At 38.1% G+C, this 20,018-nt stretch overlaps 2 protein-coding genes across 3 annotated transcripts; both read right to left on the reverse strand.

Annotated features, from left to right (window-relative positions):
• Positions 1 to 2,636: 2,636 nt before the first annotated feature.
• Positions 2,637 to 7,096, reverse strand: LOC120443070. The gene is made up of 6 exons (XM_039620792.1): positions 6,247 to 7,096; positions 5,785 to 6,111; positions 5,218 to 5,559; positions 4,925 to 5,047; positions 4,794 to 4,837; positions 2,637 to 3,296 (listed from the first exon to the last, which is right to left on the reverse strand). Exons 1-6 carry the CDS (start codon positions 6,377 to 6,379, stop codon positions 3,186 to 3,188), a joined length of 1,080 nt encoding a protein of 359 aa, XP_039476726.1. The 5' UTR covers positions 6,380 to 7,096; the 3' UTR covers positions 2,637 to 3,185.
• A 1,628-nt stretch (positions 7,097 to 8,724) lies between these two features.
• LOC116324801 lies at positions 8,725 to 10,831 on the reverse strand. 2 transcript variants are annotated; one of them, XM_039598401.1, is made up of 6 exons: positions 10,791 to 10,831; positions 10,295 to 10,627; positions 9,850 to 10,191; positions 9,604 to 9,735; positions 9,467 to 9,495; positions 8,725 to 9,373 (listed from the first exon to the last, which is right to left on the reverse strand). In XM_039598401.1, exons 1-6 carry the CDS (start codon positions 10,828 to 10,830, stop codon positions 9,239 to 9,241), a joined length of 1,011 nt encoding a protein of 336 aa, XP_039454335.1. In that variant the 5' UTR covers position 10,831; the 3' UTR covers positions 8,725 to 9,238. The 2 variants fall into 2 exon arrangements, with proteins under 2 accessions (XP_039454335.1, XP_039454334.1); XM_039598400.1 differs by having other exon boundaries at positions 9,467 to 9,735.
• Between the last annotated feature and the right edge of the window lie 9,187 nt (positions 10,832 to 20,018).

Consider the following 20,018-nt stretch of genomic DNA (forward strand, 5'->3'; position numbering starts at 1 on the left):
CTGTAACGCCGTTGTAACGATAGGAATAGTAATTAGTTAGATTACTCGTTACTGAAAAAAGTAACGCCGTTAGTAACGCCGTTATTCCCATCACTGATCACCATACAGTGATATGGTGGACAATATGGCCAACATGTTCAACTTGAGCCTTCACAGCAGTAAAATCACAAATCAACTGATGGCATGACAGTGGATATAGCCATCTTGTGTGGCGGTGTGGATACAGGACCCAAATGCAGGACTCTCTATGCAGAGTTACAGTGATTTTATTTACAGTGAAACAACACAGATGAAAAGTGCAACAGTCCTCTATGTGTGAGTTCCTTTTCCCCATTCATGCTCACTCTCCGTTCCCATGCTGTGACTTCTACTGTGTCCATGGTGAGTGGTGTTTATGTACAAAAGTGCTCAACTCCCTCCACTTGTGTCTGCAAACTCTGAAAAACAAACAAGCAATCGATGAGTACCCGCCAACTCCACTCTAAACGAACATAAGATATGAGACTATAAAAGTTAAACAGGAAACATGAGACTGTCCCAGAGACATGGACTTGACACTGAGACAAGAAGATATGACTGGAGAGACAGAGATTACAGAGAATTATAGAACACAGAGATTTTACAGCATAACAAGCTTAAACTCCCCTGCCTGAATGCTTTGCAATTTTTGGCTGTTTTATAATGCACTTGATCACGATATTAAGATAACATTTTCAACTTTATTGTCACTTGAACGTTGTCATTGTGCAAAGAACAGTGATGACAAACCCCGCCTGCTTGTCCGTTACTTAAGCAGGAAGAGATGCACTAGTATACAGAGCTGAGGAGGTGGTTGTGGTTACACTCTCCATCCTCTACTCTCACTTCAAAGCACCACTCTCACAGTGCCACATAAACAAACTGACCTGGAAGCTTCTGGTGCAATTGAAACATATGTACCAATGTATGTAGTGATAGAGAAATGTTATCTGAATCATAGGAGAACGTAAATAAATCGGCTGAGACTTCAATCTGTATATCTGTACATACAGTGGAAGATTTAGGTAAATTTACAAAGACGATTAAAGAAAGAACAAAGAAAAAATATTTAAAGAGCTAGTCTAACTACACTTGCTGCTTGACAATAAGACAGTTCAATCAAGTATTTACCAGCAATTTCCTGAGACAGTCCTGTGTCCAGCCTATGCTTACAAATGTAGAGACAGCTGCAAACAAGAAATGTAACAACTGAAAATATACTTTAAATAATATAAATAAAGACTGAATAAAGACTTAGACTCTTATGTCTATCATCTCCCATGTGGTAATAAGTATTTTGTCTCTGTGCACAAAACTATTTGTACACGACGCATGCAAAGATGAAGATAAACAGAGTTGATACACAGAAGCAGCATTGCTGTGTTTGGACTTGCAACAAAAAGGGCGCGGTTACAAAGGGACTTTTCTTCCTGTTTCTTTTTTGGTTTCAAAGATCTGGTCTAGTAGCACTTTATGTATTTTTAAAAGGAAAGTGGAATGGCACTATAATAGTAACTAAACTTAACTCTTTTTACATGAATACAAGGAGCTGTTAGAACATATTTGAGGAAGGCACACACAGAGACCTGCTTAGTCATGCTGCAGTTCTTGATCACAGTCAGTGTCTGCAGATATAAAACAGTTACAGTTTTTGTGGTTTTTTTTTAAAAAAAAAGACACTTTAAAAAAACAAGCACATTAACGTAGCTGAAATGATCAGTTCTATTTGTTTTCTATAACTAGTCTGTTTAAGTGCCTTATGGCTCTTCTCTCACATTTTATCTAGGGAGAAAGCTCACAGTGGTATCTGTTGTGAGATAACAGATTCAGTGGTTGTTCAAGAGGCAGAGAAATTGGCCATTACAATGTTTGTCTGCCAGTGTATCTGATGAATGTGGCTTTGCTTGCTCTTTTCTTTTGACATGCAAAAGGACATTCACTGTAAACATAAGACATAATAAGATATAATAGCAAGACACTTATAGCTTATATTCTAGTGTTTTTTGCGTAGTTGTTTGCTTTTCTAAGGAGCAAAAAATTTAACACCATCTCAGTGACAATTTGCACCAGTATCAGTGCTCTATCAAATAGACCTACCTTTGTGGTTTTTGCCACATTTTTTATTGTGCTGCTAAGCACATTAAAAGGAACAAAACATCACGTACCCACTCCACCAGTACCTCTTATAAGTTAATAATATATCTAATAAATCAGTGGAGTTATGTTTAGAGAAAGTTTTGAAGTTATTTTGGATTTCCCAAAGGCCCACGTTTATGCACACACAGTTAAATCTTTGATTGAGCTGTGCTGAAATTTCTTCTATGCTTTTTAACTTCTTGTTAGTAATCATGATTTACTGCAACTAGTAATTCCTCTTTGCCAATGTTACAACCCCTCATCTGATAAATCTCAGGGCAACACAGTGTAAAGTACCAGCAGACGTCCAACAAGCTGAGCATCCAAAGAAGATAACTTTACAAACAATGAATTTATTTATAATTAATATTTACAATAAACTTATACCATTAAGGTTAACAGAAGTGAATACTAAGCAAACTGACCAAGGCAAAAGTACAAACACAAAACTCCACGCTCTGGCCAGAAGAAAAGTAGCGCTAAGCTATAAATTGAAACAAAAGTACAATGCCAAGAATTTTTTTTTTTTAAATCTTAGACTCATGTTAGAATATGTCATTAAAGAAAAGTATAATTCTACACACTTGCACTGATCTCATTCTACCTGCTATTAATGATATAAATTCAAACATATATGTCATTTCAGGCTATGAACTATGCAGCTTTCGGTTGCTCCACAACAAAAGCAAAAGAAAAAAAGAGAGGAGAGAGTCACTAGAAGACACTGTACACTACAGGTTTTCTGTCTGATTAGCATCATCAATCCTCTGTATAGGCAGAAAAAGGCCGGAGCAGCAGTCCTTTAACAGACGCTTAAAAACCGATGGGACCCCTGCTGTTTTTTTTGTTTTTTTAAAAATTAAGGTTATTTTGGAGATATTTAATGATGTAATAAGCTTACTTGTAATTGATTGAACATGCTATTATTAACAGGAACAGAACAAAAAAAAATGAAATACAAAAAAAAATTAAAGTCCATTGGCTCTAAGGAAGCATCCTCAGTGTTATGGGGGTAAGCGTGGGAAACAGATCTAATCCGGTCCAAAATTCATGGAAATCTGCTGCCTCTTCACGGCCTTTATGTTCTTTTTATCTTGTATCATAGTAAAGATGACAGCAGAAAACACTGATGTGTCCTTTTCCTGGGAAAATAAAAAAATATATATTAGAAACATCAAAACCAGAAAAACTAGTAATGCACACACACTAAACAAATTTGTATGCTTTATTCAACATTTGTACACTCTTGGTGTTCCTGGTCAAAAATGGCCAATCATTCAGTTACACCCCCTTTTGTAAGATGAACATACATACGCATGCATGCACACACACACACACACACACATTCATATACAGACATACAGACACCTTCCCTGGCAGCCACTAAGGAAACCATTGCCCAGTAGGGCCTCTCTACAACACTAGGGAACAACTCATGTGTTGACAGCTCTCATAGACCGTTGAAACATTGTTTCAGTAGCATCAAACTTTTTCTCACAGGTTTGGTATTTAATGCTTTTTTAAGGCCTTGCTCACAGGTCACTGTGTGACAGCATCATGCCAGGTCGATATACCCTGAGGGTGGCTCTTTATTACGTTTTTGATTACTAGACTGGTCATTAGGAGAGAGGCCACGAAACTGGCAGTAAGGATGGATTAAAGGAGCAAGTGTCAGAAGCTGAAGATGGCATGGAATATAATCCAGAACAAGAAATGACAGATGAGGAGGAATTCAGTGATGAAGAGGAAGGCTATGATGAGGCCATCACATTTAAGTCAAAGAATGGAAATGTATCAACACCTGATTAAATTAAATTAGGCCTTCAGTTGAAAAGGTCATCAGGATGACCGTAGGACCTAAAAATATGCCATATCCTGGATTGGTGATGTCAAATTCTGCTTTGAACAGTTTCTGAGTCCATCAAACCCATAGTGGTAAATTTGACCAACTTGGAGGGGAGACAGATTTACAGAGATAATTGGAGTGTGTGCAGCGCCAGCAACTCATCTGTATCAAAAGTCCAAACGTCACAGTGGATGTGAATCTGGTCGCTTTAGGGGATGCTGACCTTTCAGACAGTATATGTCAAGCAAGCAGTTTAAATGTAGCATAAAGAAATGGACAACATGTGATGCCAGGACAAGTTAAGGCTGGAACATGCAGGTTTGTACTCGGTCACCTGCAGACGATGTTCCTGAAAATAACTAAGTAAAGTCTGTGGAGATTGAATGGAGGTCTCAAGGGACATAATATGATCATTTCTTAATCTCCTCTCTTGGTCACGAGCAGTGTCAGATGCAAGTGCAGTTTGGGGAAAATTTCCTCCATACAAAAATTAAATATTTCCGGTCACTTTTGACAGGGAACACAGCAAGTGCTACCTTCTGTGACTATAAAAAATTTCAATTGTTTCAAAGCAAATCTTCATGGTAACTTTGGCCCAAAGCAGTCTGCAATGTTTCATCTGATTATTGCTTATAGTCAAAGTATAATGCAGAAATTATGTTTTTTAGAATCTGAATTCTAAAGCTCAGCTTTTGTGATGAGTCCTAATGAAAAGGTCATTTTTGATTGGGAACACAAAATTGTTTAACACAAAATAAACACAACATGACCGATGTACCATTATTTACTTTACCTGTTGTCTTTTGAAATCACCAGAGTTTTTCTCCAGGATAGTAGCTTGAATGTAGAACATATAAATAATTATTAGAAATATAACATTCATACGTTTCGTTAACTTTACAGACAGCTATGAACTTTGATTACCTTTGCAATAATCACTGTTGGTTTTCTTGATTGTGTAAGTGAGGACAGCAATAACAATTAGAACCAAGACGGGACACAGCAGAAAAATAACTGTAGTGGCACTTTGTGACCACACGCTGCATCCTGGAGCAAAATTAAAAAAAAAAAAAAAACAACAAAAATAAATTTAAGGACAATATAAATTACAAAATTACCTTTTTTAAATTTTACCTTTAATGAAATCACTATGAACGTGAAACCAAAAGGCACTTATTTTTCTGATATTCTAAGTAACAGATAAATGAAACCAGTACCTTGAAGTTTAGTTCCTTTTCCTAACAATATCTTCCCACATGTGGCCACAGCACAATAGTAAGTCCCGCTGTCTGAGGAGCTAATACTTTTATTGAATTCATAAACACAACTCTGCTGAGTCGCAGAGCTATTCCCACATTCATGATGTCTGTTTCCGTCAGTGTAGATGATGCTAGGATGAGATGGATTTGATCCTTCTCTAAACCAGAACATACTGAGACCTCCGGAACATGTCTTGTCATCAAAATTAGAGAGGAGTGAACAATGAAGAGTGACTGAGCCTCCTGGAGGGGCTATCTTCTCTTGAACAACAGAATAGTTTGATGTTCTCTGGGTGTTTCCTGTATAATATAAATATATTAACAAATGTGATTATAAAGTACACTGAAAGACAAATAGTTTGAGTTTTAAAAAATATACAAACATAAAACATAAAAAACATAAAAAACAGACCAAACGTATCTTACATGTAAATGTTTTCAAAACATGCTCATTCATAAATTATTTTATTTAGTATTCAATTTTAGTTGCTGAAGCAAACTTTTATAGAAGAATCACATTATTACCTTTTACTAACAAATATGTCGCAGTCCATTTGGTATCTTGGAGCCACGCTGTGAATCCACAGTGATACATTCCCTCGTCCTCTTGTCTTGTCCTCAAAATGGTCAGGTTGCTCAATTTCTTGTCATACTTAACATCCCATTTTGAGTTGTTGAACTCAGGTGCAAAGGCAGGTGCTGCAGAGTCCTTCACTGTCCAAATTCTTTGCAGAGTGTCTCCAGGACTCTGCTTGTACCAATCGACTCTACGGCTGAACTCGGTCTTAGGCAGGTCACACAGTAAAGTTGCAGGTTCACCGAGCTGAACCTTAGTTACTGGAATAAGTGTGTCTAATTTGAAAGAAAACGTGCAAAATCTAAAACATTAAGTCACAATGATGCAGGAAAGCACCAGGTAAAAGTGAACGATAAGGCCAACGTACATATATGTTGAAAATAATGTGACTAAAATAATAAAGCACTTACATCCTCGATGAAGAAGAAGCAGTGTGACCCACAACACATTCATGTTGGTATTCTCTCTTTTTAGTGACCTTGTAGAAATTTCAGTCAGTGTAGGGGGTAACATGGACCTTTTACACCACACTGCCAAATGCATCTGATTGGTTATCACAGAATAAATATTCAAGTGCAGTTCCTGTCACATGGCCTCATCCAGGTCTTTGATGAACAAATCGCCTTTTTCTTTATCCAGCTTCTCACTTGTTTTAAATATAATATAAGCCTTTTGTCATTTTTTGTTAGAGACAAAAGTTTACTTCAACTTTCCCTGCAGTGTCTTAAAAGTTTACAATAGGATGTAGAGGAGCAGTTGTACGAACACACCTGACTATCACTCAGAAGACTGAAGTTTGAGTCTTGTCTGGAATATTTTTGAGTACTGTTAAGTTTAGCTACTTGGTGTTTTTAGAAACCAAACCTACTTAGTTGGGTAATGACTTGGGTTCCAATAGTGTCACCTTGCTGGGTCTATGACCCAGTGTTTCTAGTTTTCTTATTTTTGCATTTTACTATTGTTTAGTTTCCTCATTCTTCCTGCTTTAATCATTTGTATTTCTGGTTGTTCTTGTTCATTTAATCTTTTCTCATTTGTGCCTCCCTGTGTAGTCTATCGTGTATGTTTAGTTCTGTCTCATTCTTCTGTGTTCCATGTTTCTCACTTTGTTACTCTTGTCTCTCTGCTCCAGGTTCATGCATCTCCTGTGTTCCCCAGTTAGTCATATCTCTGTGTCTCAGCGTCAAGTCTGTGTCTTTGTGAATGTCTCTGGTTTCCTGTTTTACTTTGACAGTCTTGCGTCCTTTGTTAATGTTTCCACTTTTTCTTCCTTCCCGTCTCGTTATGTGTGATTACTCCCAGCTGTGCTATCCTCCTGTGTCTCATTCCCTTGTTATCTCTCGGTGTTTTCCTCTGCCTGTTGTTGCGTTGTACCTCCTTAGTGCTGTGTGTTTCCTCCGTGCTTCTGGTAAATTCCTAGTTTTCTGTTGCTGGTTGAGTGTTTTTAGTTTTCTAGTTAGAGTTTCATGTCTCTAATTTCTGGTTTAGTTTTCTGGTATTTAGTGTTGAGTTTTGTACAGCAAAATAAAGCTGCATCCTTTAGTTTATCCTTCTGTGTCTCGAGTCCTGCATTTGGGTCCTACATCCTGCCTGTCACACAGCTAAACATGAAACACGGAGCATTTCACAATTTTGGAAAGGCAGTGTTCATGGCTTTTCATGGCTACCAGGATTTCCATTGTCTGACTTATGTAAAAGCAAAAACACAGGAATACATTTTTCCATATCATTAGAGGTTGCTTAATGTTACAATATGTTATAAGTTATAATAACATTTTACACCAATAACTTTTTTCACAAATCTTTTCTGGGGGAGGAAAATTTCCAGACAGCTGTTTGGAGACCTAAACACACTTGCATCAACTTCAAAACACTGGATATTACAATAAGACTTACCGAATATATTGTAAAAATGAATGAGTATAGCCAAGTGTTTACACAGTTAACGAGCATGCCCAAAACAGCAGTGTCCATAGTTCAAATCTTAACAATGACTTTTGAATTTCTAGACTCCACCCACTCCACCCTGCTGCTATCATTTTGCCACAAATCACCGCTGACACTTGCCTCCACGCACTCCACCCTGCCTGCACTCTGTTCTTCAGCTCTGTTGTGCACTCTCTATTGCTTTGGAAGATTGACCCTAGATATTTAAACTCATCCACCTTCAACACTTCTGCCTTTCACTTCTCATTTCTACTATTTCTCTGTCACTGCTCACACATCTACTGTGACTCTGTTCTCATACTTGACTTGCACAACCTTCACATACTTGCATACTGCAAACTAAGAGAACTGTTAAAATGTTTGCGGGTCCTGATATTACACAATGCCATTTGCTGTCAAATCTTTATTTATTTATTTTTTTACAATTATCGATTTAATTCATTTTAACTGAAACAAAAATCAACAAAATGTCACATGAAGTTAACTTTGTGTTAAAGTATATAATCTAGTGTGGCCTTACTTCTTTGATGGTAGTTCATTTTTTGTTTTTTCCAATTCCATGTAAGTAAAATAATTTAATTGTAAAGTAAATTAACATTATTTTCTGTTAAGACAAATGGTTACATAACACCCAATGTTTCCTAAGCTTTAATATAAAGATGAAAACACTGTGTCTAAGCCTTCAAAAGCAATGCAGTTCTTTATAATGTGATGCAACGTAAAAATGTCCACATGTCAATGAGTAGCCATTTTGAGTATTCATATTTCACAATGATGTCAATTCTGTCTTCCACAGTTGTGAGGAAGAAGTAAAAACCTGTATGTAGAGTCACATTGCAGAGTATTTAAAAAAGAAATGAGAACTAATATGAATCTAAAGTCAAACAGAGTCCAAAGAGTAACAGACAAAACAAAAAAACAACAAGGAACAAGGATAAATGGAGAACATGCAGAATAACTCATAGCAGCACATGAGGAAAATGAACTGACACTTGCACAAAGAGGAACAGAGGGTTATATAATATGTACAAACAGAGGACTGACTTTACTAATATAAGATAGCTTTTATTAGTCCCATAGTTGGGAAATTCACAGGGCACATAGGCAGGGAACACACATGAAGTATATTTAACACTATTAATAATTGTGTTAGTAATTAACGCACATTAGACAAAAGAGGGACGTAAAGCCACCAAAGAGCATCACACCCTCTTCCCAAACCAAAAAACCCCCAAAACAAACAAACAAGAAAACAAATTTAAACAAAATAGCACACACAAAAACTGGACTTCTACAGAATACAAATGTGTGATATTAGAATTGAGGAATTGCAGAGTATTCAGTATGACAAAGAAATTCTTCAGAAGGGATATCAAGCCTCAATGCTGTTAAGTCCTACAGTTTACCAGAACAACTATAGTACTAATGAGTAGACATTATTCAGTACATGAATAGTTAATTTCTCGCTAAAACACTGACATCACTGTAGACTGTTTCTCCCTCTGTTACTTTTCCATTCCTTCGCTCTACTTTGCCATTTTTCCTTCTGGTGAAAGTTGGTACAGTATAAACCATGAGGTCCTCTTCTGTCTGAGGAAATAGATGAAGTTTATGATGAGATGGGAATGTTAATTACAAACATGTAGCTAAAACATTAAAACATTTTAATTTTTTCAGCTTTACCTGCTGACCTTGCTGATCACCATCACTGCCTGTTAGGACGACAGAGACATCTAAGATGAAAGATGCTGTAGGCTGATTAAAAAAAACAACAAAAAACAAACAAATAAATAAATGAATAAATAAATAATGTCTATTACCGTTACAACAATGACAAGATTTTTTCTTAATGGTATAGATGAGGAAACCTATAACCATCAGACTTGTAACCAAAGCAGCACATAACAAAAAGAGAGCTGTGTTGGCCGTCTGCAAATCCCACATGTCAGCTGCTGTAAAAATATAATCACCCAATAATTGTGATTATTTTGGTAACATTATCAATTAAAACAAATATATTTTACTGATATTAACATATGTATTTTATACAAAAGTGTAACATTTACCTTTAATATCCAGTTTTGATTCATTTCCAAAGATGATCTGTCCACATATGGCCACAGCACAGTAGTAAAGCCCAGGATCAGAGGAGCTGACATTCCTTGAGAAGCTGTAGACACATTTACGTTGTGAGGGAGCTTCAGGACTCCTCTCACATTCATCACCACTGTTTCCATGAACATGAATGGAATGGGATTTGTCTGATCCAGCTCTGAACCAGTACACACTGGGATTTTCTGGACAAGTTTTCTTCTCATACTTAGAGAGGACTGAACACTGCAGAGTCTCTTGGTCTCCTGAATGAATACGATCAGAAGATCGCACTTGTATGACATCAGGTTCTGGTCCTTTTGAAAAAGATTAACATAAATAAATAAATGAACTTTATTGAGCTGTCATTGAATTGAAAATATTAAATTAGATGCATAAAACACATACACTTTTTTTTACCTTTGATGGTCAGAAATGTTCCCTCCAAAAAGGTCACAGCAAGCTGTCTGACTTTTATGCAGTAGTATAAACCAGTATCACTTAGTTTAGTTTTACTGATTTGCATAATAAAGGTTCCAGGTTCTTGTTTTACTGTAATATGAGACGTATTGTTAACATCGTCATAATCAAAGGTGAATGTTCCTCCCAAGAATTCAAACTGGTTTCCAGAAACAAGTCTGATCCAAAATAATGTGTCCTGGTGCAAAAGTGTGTGCTGGCGAATACACGAAAGTGTCACATTTTGTCCAACATCAACAGTCTTTGTCACAAAATTGTGATCATTTGAGCAACCTGGGAAAACAAACAAAAAAAAAAGTTATGATACTTGTAAACAAATAATATTATAAACAAGAAAGATAAACTGTCGTCTGCCACGTGCTAAATTACTGTAAGAACATGATAATATGCATGGTACTTTAAATATAACTGCAACACGTCTTTTCTACATACTTACCCCCCATTCTGGCTGTCAGCAGTAAATAAAATAGGACCATCATTTTCTTATTAAAACACATTTACATTGGAGCATATCATGATATGACCAGCTTTAAAATAGACGTGTAATGTGGGAGGGAACAATTTTAGATCAGTCTGATTGGCCTTGCTTTGCTTTCTCATTCACTATATTACCACAGTGGAAATATCAACTATATTTCCTACATAAACACATGAAACAACACCAATGACTAGAACCAATCATGTTTAGTGTGAAGCATTTCTTTTGTGTTGTGTAATTCACACACATTAAACATAAAAACCTCCTTTCATTATATACATTTAGAAAGTTTTCAACTGAAACTAAATAAATGAACTAAAATAGGTCTAAACAAAGATAAGATAAGACAGTTTTCAGCTAAATGAAACAGGTTTGTCTGACAAGGCAAAGACAGACCTGCAGTAAAACACATAAAACATTCTTTTCATTATTTGTTTAGAAAGTCTGACGTTTTCAGCTGAAACTAAATAGGTCTGTCTAACTGGGGCAAATACACATCTACAGTGATGTGAAAGAGAAAGTACACCCCCTTTCAATCGTAATGTGTTTCACTCACTATTCTGAAACATTATTTATCAATAGACCCTGAGATTAACAACTCATACACACAATTTCATTATTTATGTACAAAAAAGCTGGGTTAAATGTAAGCAGAATAGGATTCAATAGCTGGACCTGAAAACTTTTAAAACCACCATTATGTCTCTGTGGAAGAATGTTGGCACACTTTTCTTTACAATACTGCTTCAGTCGTTCAGTTCCTTCAGGTTTGTACTCTTTGACTATGTAAAGCTCTCATGATGTCTGAATTTTGATGAGGTATCGTAAGAAAGAAGTTGTCTTTGTAAGGTTTTTCATTTGCCTTTGAACAGTACACAGTACAGCAGCAGTCTGCATGGTATTTGACAAAGAATAGTATCAATTATAGAATCATTTATAGGAAACATGTTATCTACCCACCATGGTCACAGAACACAGTCAGAACATTCTATGTACAGGATAACAGGTAAATACAAATATAGCTTAAAACAAAGGATTATATAGACAAAACATAATAATAACCTAATACTACTACACAATACTAACCTTTCTGTTTGGCCATCAGAGAAGGTCAAGACTCTTCAGTCCATTTATAAGACTACTGTCATGAATGCCTAACAGCCCTGTTTTGTAGTTTCTCTGACAATTGCACAGCCTGACCTTGGGGTGAATTTGCTAGGGTGTCCACTCATTGGAAAATTAGAAACTCTCTCAAATACTTGGCAATTCATCCAAATGTGTTCAACCTTTGAAAGACTTTTCTCTTTCACTAGAGAATGATAGTCTCCCTTTTTTGGGGGGGCTTCCCCAAGACTGATGGGCAGCAACAACTGCTTCACTAAGATGATTGATTATCCATTAATTACAGGTGACCAATTTGTTATGGCTGTACAGGTTTTATTGCTTATTGTTTAATTGTTTTCTACTCATGGAAACAAAAGGATTGGTTGGGCTTTCAAACAAGGGTATAAATACAAAGGGGATTCTCTTTTCTCTCTTTAACATCAGATAGCTGTTATCACTGTTTTATCTATTTTAAAAAGCAACCAAGCAATTAGCATTAGCATTATTTTTATGATTATCTGAGCAGTTAAATGCTATAAAAGGATTTGACCCCATGCCTTATTTAGATTTCATATGAATTGCTTTCTTTATTCAGGGACTTTTCATCAGGCAGAAAACAACTGACTGGCTTTTTATTATTTGAGCCTACCTTTCTGCATCCTTAGGATTTAGTTTGTCTCACCTATACACACTCCATTATGACCATTTTGGATTCAGGAGACAGACATTCTCTCTAAATCTAAGATTAGGCTTAAAATTTTACCCAAAACGTTTATACAGGTCAGATTGGATAACGGCTTCGACCTGAGATTGGTTCTGACAGAGGTCTCTTCCTGTTAAAAGAGAATTTGTCATTCCCACAGTCGCCTGCTGCTTGCTCTTAGGGCATTGATTGTTGGGATTTTCTTTTAATGTAGTGGAGCCTTTAACTTACAATGTAAAGCACCTTGAATTACACTGAATAAAAGACCATGTTTAAACTCACCCCTTTACAGTTTCAGAACTGTGTCTCTCGGCCTCATATCAACACCTACCAATGTCTCAAACCACCTCTGTGGTTGGTCATGCCACAACAGGTGTGTCCAGGAGTGCATTTCTCCATCACACATAAAGACTCATGCCACACAGTGTCACACATACTGATGCTTTGTCCTTGTCACACTGTTTGAAATCACCATCTATCCCCTTTGTGTAATTTTCTGCTGTCATGTGTACAGCTCCCAAATGCTATTTTCAAAGATAATGAAGTGTAAGAACTAAGAAAAGTCTGCCTAATCAGGTAAGTGATCTCACGGTTTTCACCTGGGAGACAGATATTTTCGGACTTTTGTTTCTGACTCTGTCACTGTTTAACCTTTGGAAAAGTTGTTAGTTTAATTTTATGTAAATAAACCCTTTCATAAATTAACCGCAAATTAGTAGGCAAAGTTCTCATGTCTGCAACAGGAATCTTTTTGCGCAGTGGCTACTATTAGCCTTGCCTACTCCAACACTGGATGATATATTACAAAGTGGATTAAAGTGATAGACAGAGCAATATTCAAAAATACTAGTCTCTCAAATAGTGTGGCAAAGTCCCTTTCATTTCACTTATAACCCACTTCTATATAGCATATTTGTTATTCATCCAAGTGTATCATTTTCCCAACAAACCTTGATGGATATGATACATTTAATTATTCGGAAGTTAATTTTGATCATAGTTCAACTGTTTTTGTAACAGACTATTTAGCTTTGTAGGGTTCAAGTAAGTCACAATCTACTATTGCTATTTAAACCTCTGGGGTCCAGGGTATAATTGGCCATTTTTGACTACTTTTGATTTTACCTCTATATTTCACCTTTACAAACTGTTCATCTTGCCTTGTTTGGTATCATTATTTTCAGCATTTTCAACCTCAAATATCTGATATTGGAGTTATTTTTTCATTTTGACATTACCACAATTGATCAATTGATCTAAATTCAGATAAAAAATTTAAAATCCGAGTAGAAAAATGTTATATTTTTCATTGTAAAAACCACAAACATGTTTAACGAATCATTTTCATAACTTGAAATGCAAATAGAAATTGTAAATTTCTAAAAATTATGCACAAGTTTTGCAAACAACAAAGTTATATGGTACTATTTACCTAAAAATGTAGCTGAGGCCACAAGCATTTTTTATATAACCATTTAAAACTATTTACAGAACAATCAGGTGTGCTGCATCAAATAAGAAGGCACACAAATTATTTGTGCCACTCTAAAAAAATAGTTTGTGTCTACTATAAGACAGAGGAGCACACCACAGGCCTAAACCCTGCAGGTTTGACAACAGGAGGTGTATCAGTCCAGTTTCCCATGTGGAGACAGCGTTTACACTGGAATCTGCCTTTGGTGGCTTTTTTTGGAGCAAATGTGACATTCACTAGTTTAACTGACACACAAAACAAAACAATGACTACACTACACACTAACTATAACCTCCAAACACACGAAACGTCACTAATGTCTCACATGTGAAAACTTTCTTTCCCTTGCTGGCGTCACTCCTAAAACTTCCCCCTCTTCCTAAACAACCAAATGCCACATGTTGCCATATCATTTTTTGATTGGTTGAAATGGCACAATTTAACACCAATAGGGAAGGGGTGTTTTTTCTTTTTCTTTTTCACTCGCAAGCGGAGAGTGTTCGCTAGCGCTAAACACCACTGATTTGTTCAGAAAAAAACGTCGCGTGTATTTTTTATCATAACTCTGATTTTACGTGGCCTATCGAGACAATTTAAAAACTGGTATATAGTTTGAAGTATATATATGATGAAGTTTGAAGAATATAATCCAGAACAAGAAATGACAGATGAGGAGGAATTCAGTGATGAAGAGGAAGGCCATGATGAGGCCATCACATTTAAGTCAATAAATGGAAATGTATCAACACCTGAGAATTAAATTAGGCTTTCAGCTGAAAAGGTCATCAGGATGACCGCAGGACCTAAAAATATGCCATATCCTGGATTGGTGATGTCAAATTCTGCTTTGAACAGTTCCTAACTGAGTCCATCAAAACCATAGTGGTACACTTGACCAACTTTAGTTTCAGTTTTATTTGTCATATGCAAGTTAGCACAGGGTCAACATTGCAATGAAATGTATTTGACGAGCAGCAGACAGTAACTCAGCAGTACAGTAAGTGAAAAAAATTGTAAGAGCAAAATGTTTATAAAATATAGTAAAAGAAAAAGTTACAGGATATATATATATGTATCCTGTAACTTTTTATATATATATATATATATGCCACATCAGAGCTCATGTGCAATATCCCTTTGCCCATATATATATGGGCAAAGGGATATTTGGACATGAGATACAGTGGCAGGAGTGAGCAGCAGTACAAACCTAACAGTATGAAATTTTGAGTGGCAGTAGTACAGTATTGCACGTAGTAAGGTTTTTATTTGTATAAATACTAATAAGAATGAAGTGACCGGTGCAGAGTGTAGAATGTACCTGGTGAAACTGTAGGACAGCTTCTGAGTGCATCTGTAGTGTGTGTGTTTAAGTGTTGTGGTTGAGGAGTCGTATGGCTTGATGAAAAAAAACTAAAAAACTGTTTTTAAGTCTTGTAGTCTGAGCAGGCAGACTCCTGTAACGTCTGCCAGATGGTAGAATGGAGAACAGCTGATGTGCTGGGAGGCTGTGGTCCTTGATGATGCTGTGTGCTTTGCGGAGGCACCGTTGAAGATAAATGTCCTGAATGGCAGGAAGCCTCGTGCCAGTGATGTGCTCTGCTGCCTTCACCACCCTCTGTAGTGATTTCCGGCTGCTGGCAGAGCAGCTTCCGTACCAAACTGTAATGCTCGTCAGCAAGCTCTTGATCGCACACCTGTAGAAATTTGAGGTGATGTTGGTGTTCATGCCAAACTTCCTCAGCCTCCTCAGGAAGTAGAGTCGCTGGCGAGCTTTCCTGATAGCAGTGTCTGTGTGAAGGGTCCAGGGGAGATCCTTGGTGATGTTGACTCCAAGGAATTTGAAGTTGCTGACCCTTTCGACCTTGACACCGTTGATGTGGATGGGCTGGTGTTCCCTGACTGGTCGTTTCCGGTAGTCCACTATCATTTCTCTAGTTTTGCTGATGTTTAGAGACAGGTTATTTTCCAGGCACTACTTGTACAGTGCCATCACCTCTTCTCTATAGGCCGTCTCATCGTTGTCTGTGATGAGGCCTATGATGGTTGTGTCATCCACAAACTTGATAATGGTGTTGAACTTATGTTTAGCAATGCAGTCGTGTGTGAACAGGGAATAAAGGAGAGGGCTGAGCACACAACCCTGTGGCGTACCTGTGTTTAGGATGAGTGATGAGGAGGTGTGCTTACCAATTCTCACCACCTGGGGCCTGTTTGAGAAGGAAGTTTAGAATCCATCTGCAGATCGGTGCCCCGAGCCCAAGGTCGACGAGCTTCGAGGCAAGTTTTGAGGGGATGATGGTGTTAAATGCCGAGCTGTAGTCGATAAAGAGCATTCTTGCATATGTATTCCCTTTTTCCAGGTGAGTGAGGGCGGTGTGCGTTGTCAGGGCGATGGCATCCTCTGTGGCTCTGTTTGTCCGATAGGCGAACTGAACACGGTCCAGTGTGTCAGGGAGGGAGGAGCAGATGTGACCTTTGACCAGCCGCTTGAGGCACTTCATGATGACGGATGCCAGTGCAACTGGGCGGTAGTCATTCAGACAGGAGACCACTGATTTCTTAGGAACGGGAATGATGGTGGATGTTTTGAGGGATGTCGGGACCACTGATTGCTTCAGGGAGAGGTTGAAGATGTTGGTGAACACCCCTGCCAGCTGGTCGGCACACGCTCTGAGAAGCCGGCCTGGGATGCCGGCTGGTCCCGGAGCTTTGTGAGGATTGACCTTTTTCAAAGACCATCTCACAGCTTCTGTTTTGAGAGTTACAGTTACAGCCTCACTGTCCTCCTGAGGGTAGAGGATCTGCTCTCTGTTGTCTGCATCAAAACGAGCATAGAAGTTGTTGAGCTCGTCTGCGAGAGATGCAGTGGGCTGAACACTGCCTGTGTTTTCCTTCTTGTAGTCAGTGATGCAGCGAAGTCCATTCCACAGTCGCCTGGTGCCAAAGCTGTGGTAGCTCGACTCCACTTTATCCCTGTAGTCCTTTCTGGCCTTTTTTATGGACTTTCGGAGGTCATACCTGGCTGCTTTATATGCATCAGCATCCCTGGAGTTAAAGGCAGAGGTCCGCACTTTTAGCTTAGCACGGATGTCTTTATTTACCCAGGGTTTCTGATTTGGATATATGCGGACAGTGGTTTTAGTGATGGTATCATCCATGCATTTTCCAGTATATCCAATGACAGAGTCTGTGAGTTCACTGATGTTGCCATCACAGCTGCATCCACAAATATCTGCCAGTCAGTTGTCTCAAACCAGTCCTGTAAGATGTCCTCAGCCTCACTGTCCCATTTGTAGATGACCCTGGAAACTGTTTTTTCCTGTTTCAGCCATAGACCTTATGCATGCAGCAGCAGTATGGAACAATGGTCTGCCTGCTTAAAAGCTGGGGCGGGGAGGGGTTTGTAGCACTCTTTGAATGGAGTGTAAAATGGTCCAGTGATTGATCACCTCTTGTGGGGAAGGAGATGTGTTGGTAGTATTTGGGGAGAACTTTCTTCATGTTGGCCCTGTTGAAGTCTCCCAGCACAATAAAGGCAGCTTCGGGATTTTGGTTCTCAAGTCCAATAATGTTGTCATACAGTTCGTCCATAGCCATAGCTTTATCAGCATGTGGGGGAATGTAGACAGCTGAAAGGAGAACTGAACTGTACTCCCCCGGGAGGTAAAAAGGTCTAACTTTAATGTTCAGCAGCTCGAGGATCTGAGAGCAGTAAGTTTTTAAGATACACGCATCTCTAGCCCACAAAGAGTTAACCATAAAGCACACCCCTCCTCCCCTTTTCTTGCCTGAGTCCTTGGTTCGGTCTCCCCGGTAAACAGTGAATCCATGACGGTGCAGTCGGGGACGCTGGGCTCCAGCCATGTCTCTGTGAAGGCCAGAACACAGCAGTTCCTGATGTCTTTTTGGTGTTTAATCCGTGCACGCAGCTCATCAAGTTTGTTGTCCAGAGACTGGAGATTCGCGAGCAGGATGCTGGGCAGAGGTGACTTGTTGTTTCTCTGTCAGGTTCGGCTCAAAACTCCGGCGCGCTTCCCCCTCTTTGTTTTCCCTCGGCGTCGCACGAGTAAACCATGGATCCCAGGCACCAGAGCATCCCCGGTGTTGAAACCTGCTGTAAAGTCTGAACTGGCTGACGAACGTAGCTCCAAAAGCATTTGTCTGTTGTATCGAGTATATGATAGCGCTGTGCGCACAGAAATAGCAAACAGTACAAAATAAATAATAAAGTTTTTGCTGAGATAGCTCTCGTCGATGCGGCCATCTTACGGCGCAACCAAAGGCACATAAGGCAAAGGCAACTTGGAGGGGAGCCAGATTTACAAAGATAATTGGAGTATGTGGAGCCAGCCACTCATCTGTATCAAAAGTCCAAAAGTCACAGTGGATGTGCATATGGTTTCTTTAGGGGATGCTGACCTTTCAGACAGTACATGTCAAGCAAGCAGTTTAAATGTAGCATGAAGAAATGAACAATATGTCATGCCAGGACAAGTTAAGGCTGGAACATGCAGGTTTGTACTCGGTCACCTGCAGACGATGTTCCTGAAAATAACTAAGTGAAGTCTGTGGAGATTGAATGGGGTCTCAAGGGACATAATATGATCATTTCTTAATCTCCTCTCTTGATCACAAGCAGTGTCAGATGCAAGTGCAGTTTGGGGAAAATTTCCTCCATACAAAAATAAAATATTTCCGGACACTTTTGACAGGGAACACAGCAAGTGTTACCTTCTGTGACTGTATAAAAAATTTAAATTGTTTCAAAGCAAATCTTCACTTTAAATTTGGCCCAAAGCAGTCTGCAATGTTTCATCTGATTATTGCTTATAGTCAAAGTATAATGCAGAAATTATGTTTTTTAGAATCTGAATTCAAGGCATATAAGCTCAGCTTTTGTGATGAGTCCTAATGAAAAGGTCATTTTTGATTGGAAACACAAAATTGTTTAACACAAAATAAACACAACATGACCGATGTACCATTATTTACTTTACCTGTTGTCTTTTGAAATCACCAGAGTTTTTCTCCAGGATAGTAGCTTGAATATAGAACATATAAATAACTATTAGAAATGTAACATTCATACATTTTGTGAACTTCACAGACAACTATGAACTTTGATTACCTTTGCAATAATCTCTGTTGGTTTTCTTGATTGTGTAAGTGAGGACAGCAATAACAATCAGAACCAAGACGGGATACAGCAGAAAAATAACTGTAGTGGCACTCTGTGACCACACGCTGCATCCTGGAACTAAATTAATGGTAAAAAATGAAAAAATACACAACAAAAATAAATTTAAGGACAATATAAATTACAAAATTACCTTTTTTAAATTTTACCTTCAATGAAATCACTATGAACGTGAAACCAAAAGGCACTTATTTTTCTGATATTCTAAGTAACAGATAATTGAAACCAGTACCTTGAAGTTTAGTTCCTTTTCCAAACAATATCTTCCCACATGTGGCCACAGCACAATAGTAAGTCCCGCTGTCTGAAGAGCTAATACTTTTACTGTACTGATAAACACAACTCAGCTGAGTCACACAGCTATTCCCACATTTATGTCTGTTTCCATCAGTGTAGATGATGCTAGAGAAATGGTTACATAACACCCAATGTTTTCTAAGTTTTAATATAAAGATGAAAACACTGCTGTCTAAGCCTTCAAAAGCAATGCAATTCTGTATAATGTGATGCAACGTAAAAATGTCCACATGTCAATGAGTAGCCATTTTGAGTATTCATATTTCACAATGATGTCAATTCTGGCTTCCGCAGTTGTGAGGAAGAAGTAAAAACCTAAATGTAGAGTCACATTGCAGAGTATTTAAAAAAGAAATGAGAACTAATTTGAATCTAAAGTCAAACAGAGTCCAAAGAGTAACAGAAAAA

This window comes from Oreochromis aureus, linkage group 2 (assembly GCF_013358895.1).
Source record: "Oreochromis aureus strain Israel breed Guangdong linkage group 2, ZZ_aureus, whole genome shotgun sequence".
Taxonomy (NCBI): Eukaryota; Metazoa; Chordata; class Actinopteri; order Cichliformes; family Cichlidae; genus Oreochromis; species Oreochromis aureus.

What these genes read in the sequence shown, in the direction of transcription:
- LOC116324801 (XM_039598400.1), bottom strand. Translation starts at nt 10,830, where the DNA reads ATGGTCCTATTTTATTTACTGCTGACAGCCAGAATGGGGG. An exon ending in ATCAAAACTGGATATTAAAG is followed by an intron (nt 9,736 to 9,849) that starts GTAAATGTTACA and finishes ATATTTTTACAG; the next exon opens with CAGCTGACATGTGGGATTTG. An exon ending in GTGATCAGCAAGGTCAGCAG is followed by an intron (nt 9,374 to 9,466) that starts GTAAAGCTGAAA and finishes CTATTTCCTCAG; the next exon opens with ACAGAAGAGGACCTCATGGT.
- LOC120443070 (XM_039620792.1), bottom strand. Translation starts at nt 6,379, where the DNA reads ATGCATTTGGCAGTGTGGTGTAAAAGGTCCATGTTACCCCCTACACTG. An exon ending in GCTTCTTCTTCATCGAGGAT is followed by an intron (nt 6,112 to 6,246) that starts GTAAGTGCTTTA and finishes CTTTCAAATTAG; the next exon opens with ACACACTTATTCCAGTAACT. An exon ending in AAAAGGAACTAAACTTCAAG is followed by an intron (nt 5,048 to 5,217) that starts GTACTGGTTTCA and finishes ATTTTGCTCCAG; the next exon opens with GATGCAGCGTGTGGTCACAA.